The sequence below is a fragment of the Arachis ipaensis genome, chromosome B06, assembly GCF_000816755.2.
Source record: "Arachis ipaensis cultivar K30076 chromosome B06, Araip1.1, whole genome shotgun sequence".
NCBI classification, from domain to species: domain Eukaryota; kingdom Viridiplantae; phylum Streptophyta; class Magnoliopsida; order Fabales; family Fabaceae; genus Arachis; species Arachis ipaensis.
The window spans coordinates 29,451,118-29,453,964 of record NC_029790.2 but is presented as its reverse complement, the minus strand read 5'-3'; the positions used below and the strand labels follow the sequence as shown (position 1 = coordinate 29,453,964).

The following is a 2,847-nucleotide window of genomic DNA, read 5'->3' as shown; positions in this document are numbered from 1 at the left end:
AAGGCCACAATAACATATAATACCTTAACCAGAAGCGACTTTTTCCGTTCATTAGAGTCTACAATGACACCCATTGATTTTCTATCACGGTCAAACTCAAGGGTAGCAATCCGCCGTTCACGTTGAGACCACCATTCACAACAACCTAGATTAAAATTTGAAAGTCAAGCAAGTAAATTAGGTTAAGTTTGTCTCCATGCTCACCAAATTACAATTACAATCTATATGTATATTCCCGTTCAAATACTTTACCCACACAGCACAGAGTAGTTACCAGATATAATCATCTTGCATTACAACTTATGTAAAATACAACAATCTAAGTTATCATTACAGACAACAAAATTAGGAAACTCCTTTTGAAAGTGGTTCAGTGTATTAAAATGAGGCATTAAACAACTGCACTGTTGCATTGAAGCAAACAATTTATGCCAGAGAGATTTAACTTACGTAGTAAGCTACTCGTACTTGCCGAGTTTACATCCTTTGATCCTTTAGGAAGGCCCATCTTCTCTACCAGAACCTGGAATTCCAAGGGACAGCACAAAATTCGTCAAAACAGTTCTACTAGCTATAAGAATAACTTCATAAGGATCGGATAGAACTAAATGAACCAATCTGCGGGCCAATGATAGAATAGCTAAGTTGCTCAGTCTAAGATACCACTTTCAAAATGACCGTTAATCCAAATGAAAATCACAAGTAGCAGGCGACATGGGAAAATAGCTAAAGAACAAGTGGAGGGCGCACCTTCAAGGCCGCTTCTGTAGGCATTCCGTGAGCGACAAATTTATGATCCGACTGTGTGACACCAGCATCATTGCAGATGGCGGCTATTTTCGCTATCGTCTGAAGATTAGCATCCATATCACCAGCTGGCCAGTTCTCTATTTTACCACCTGCTGGATTGTAGGTAGTTCCATCCACTTTGAATGCTCGCAACGTGTCTACATTATGGCCAATAGCTACCAGTTTAGTCACTGACATCTGGTTAGTGGTCAATGTACCAGTCTTATCCGAACAAATCACAGTTGTACAACCCAGAGTTTCCACACTAGGTAGCTTCCGAACCAAGGCATTCTTCTGCGCCATCTTGCGAGTGCCCAAAGCCAGACAAGTTGTGATGACCGCAGGCAAACCCTCCGGAATAGCAGCAACAGCCAATGCCACAGCAATCTCAAAGTAATACGTACACTTCTCAAATGAGAACTTAAAATTCTTGGGCCACCCATCCACATATTCCCAGGAAAGGAAGTACTTAACATTGATGAGCCAAACAAGAATACAAATTAACCCAATTATCATAGTCAGCGTCTCTCCAAATTCATTGAGCTTCTTCTTCAAGGGAGTATCCTCCTCACTCTGCGAGGCCACGTGTATCTGCTGATGAACCTTCCCAATCTCAGTCTCCATTCCAATCTGAGTAACCAAGCAGATGCAATTCCCATTAACAACAGTCGTCCCGGCAAAAACCATGCACCTCTTGCCTTGGATATCGGCATCCTCAGCCACAGGCTTGTTGCTCTTGTTCACTGCTTCACTCTCACCGGTCAAAGATCCCTGCTCCAGCCTCAAAGTGGAACTGATCAATTCAACAACCCTCATATCCGCGGGAACCTTATCCCCAACTTTAAGCTCCACAATATCACCGGGAACAAGATCCCTCGCCGGCAAGCTAGCGATTTTCTTGTTGTCACGGATGACAGAGGCGTGCTCCGATTGGATCTCCTTCAAGGCTTCTAGAGCCTTCTCCGCATTGCTCTCTTGCCAAACCCCAACCACGGCGTTCACAATCAGAATCAGGAAGATCACCAGGGGCTCCACGAAGGCCGTGATATCCTTCTCGCCGCTATGCTCGCCGTCGTACCAGGCGAGCACGAAGGAAATGATGGCGGCGCCGAGGAGGATCCGAACCAAGGTGTCGTTGAACTGCTCCAAGATCAAACTCCAGATGGATTGACCCTCGTGCTTCTCGAGCTCGTTGGAACCATAGATCCGTCTCCGATTCTCAACTTCTTCACTGCTTAATCCAGTTTTCACGCTCACCTTGAAGTGTTCCTCACACTCTCGAACGTCCTTAGCCCACGCCTTGAACGTGTCGCGATCCGAAGAATCATCAGAACTCTTCTTCTCTTGCCTCCCATAATCTTGGCCTCCCTTCCCCATTCAGATCCGAGAAATCAAAACCTGGAGAAATCAATCTAACAATTGTTTCTCCCAATTATCAGTACGAAGCTATCGAATCAGCCGTTAGATTGTGTACTAATCCGAAACCCTAATTTGAAAAAAATATAGAAAAAAAAAAAACTATGCACAATTATCGAACAACGAGAGAGTTTGTACTTTGTAGGAAAAATTCGACAAATCGCGACAACGTGTAAGTGAAGCAAGTAAGCGGTTGTGAGGTGTGAGTTATGATTTTCTGAACTGAAGGTTGGGTTGGAAGAGAAAGAAGGGAAGGGAGTATTGGGTTCTTTCTTCCTTCTCGTGAAAACTGAAAAGGGTAGAGAGAAAAAGGGAAAGCGTGAAAGAGAAAGATTCAACAATTGAAAGGCTCACGCATTGGTAGAACGTGCTCGTTTGTTTTTTATTTTTTATTTTTTCTCTTTCCAGTAACTAACCTAAGTTACGTACAGATACAAGTGTATTTGTTGCGGCCGTGGCTCATGATATAAATCCTAAGCATCTAATCAAGAATTAATTGAAGTATGATTAGAAATTTCTTCGTACGTTCCTGCAATACTAATATTTTTTTTATTAAACAAGCGGAATTTTTTTATATAAACATTTTAAATATTTTATTTATTGATATAGTTAATTTTCACACAATTTTTTTAACAAATATTA

The 2,847-nt window shown here is 42.1% G+C and overlaps 1 protein-coding gene across 1 annotated transcript in view; it reads right to left on the bottom strand.

Moving 5' to 3' along the window:
• LOC107648700 (calcium-transporting ATPase 4, endoplasmic reticulum-type) overlaps window positions 1-2,285 on the bottom strand; it is a 6,299-nt gene extending 4,014 nt beyond the window's left edge. The window contains exons 1-3 of the mRNA XM_016352521.2: window positions 751-2,285; window positions 451-523; window positions 24-145 (exon numbers count right to left, since the gene is read on the bottom strand). Coding sequence (XP_016208007.1) covers window positions 24-145; window positions 451-523; window positions 751-2,166 — 1,611 coding nt within the window. The 5' untranslated portion in view covers window positions 2,167-2,285. The remainder of the gene's footprint in view (window positions 1-23; window positions 146-450; window positions 524-750) is intronic.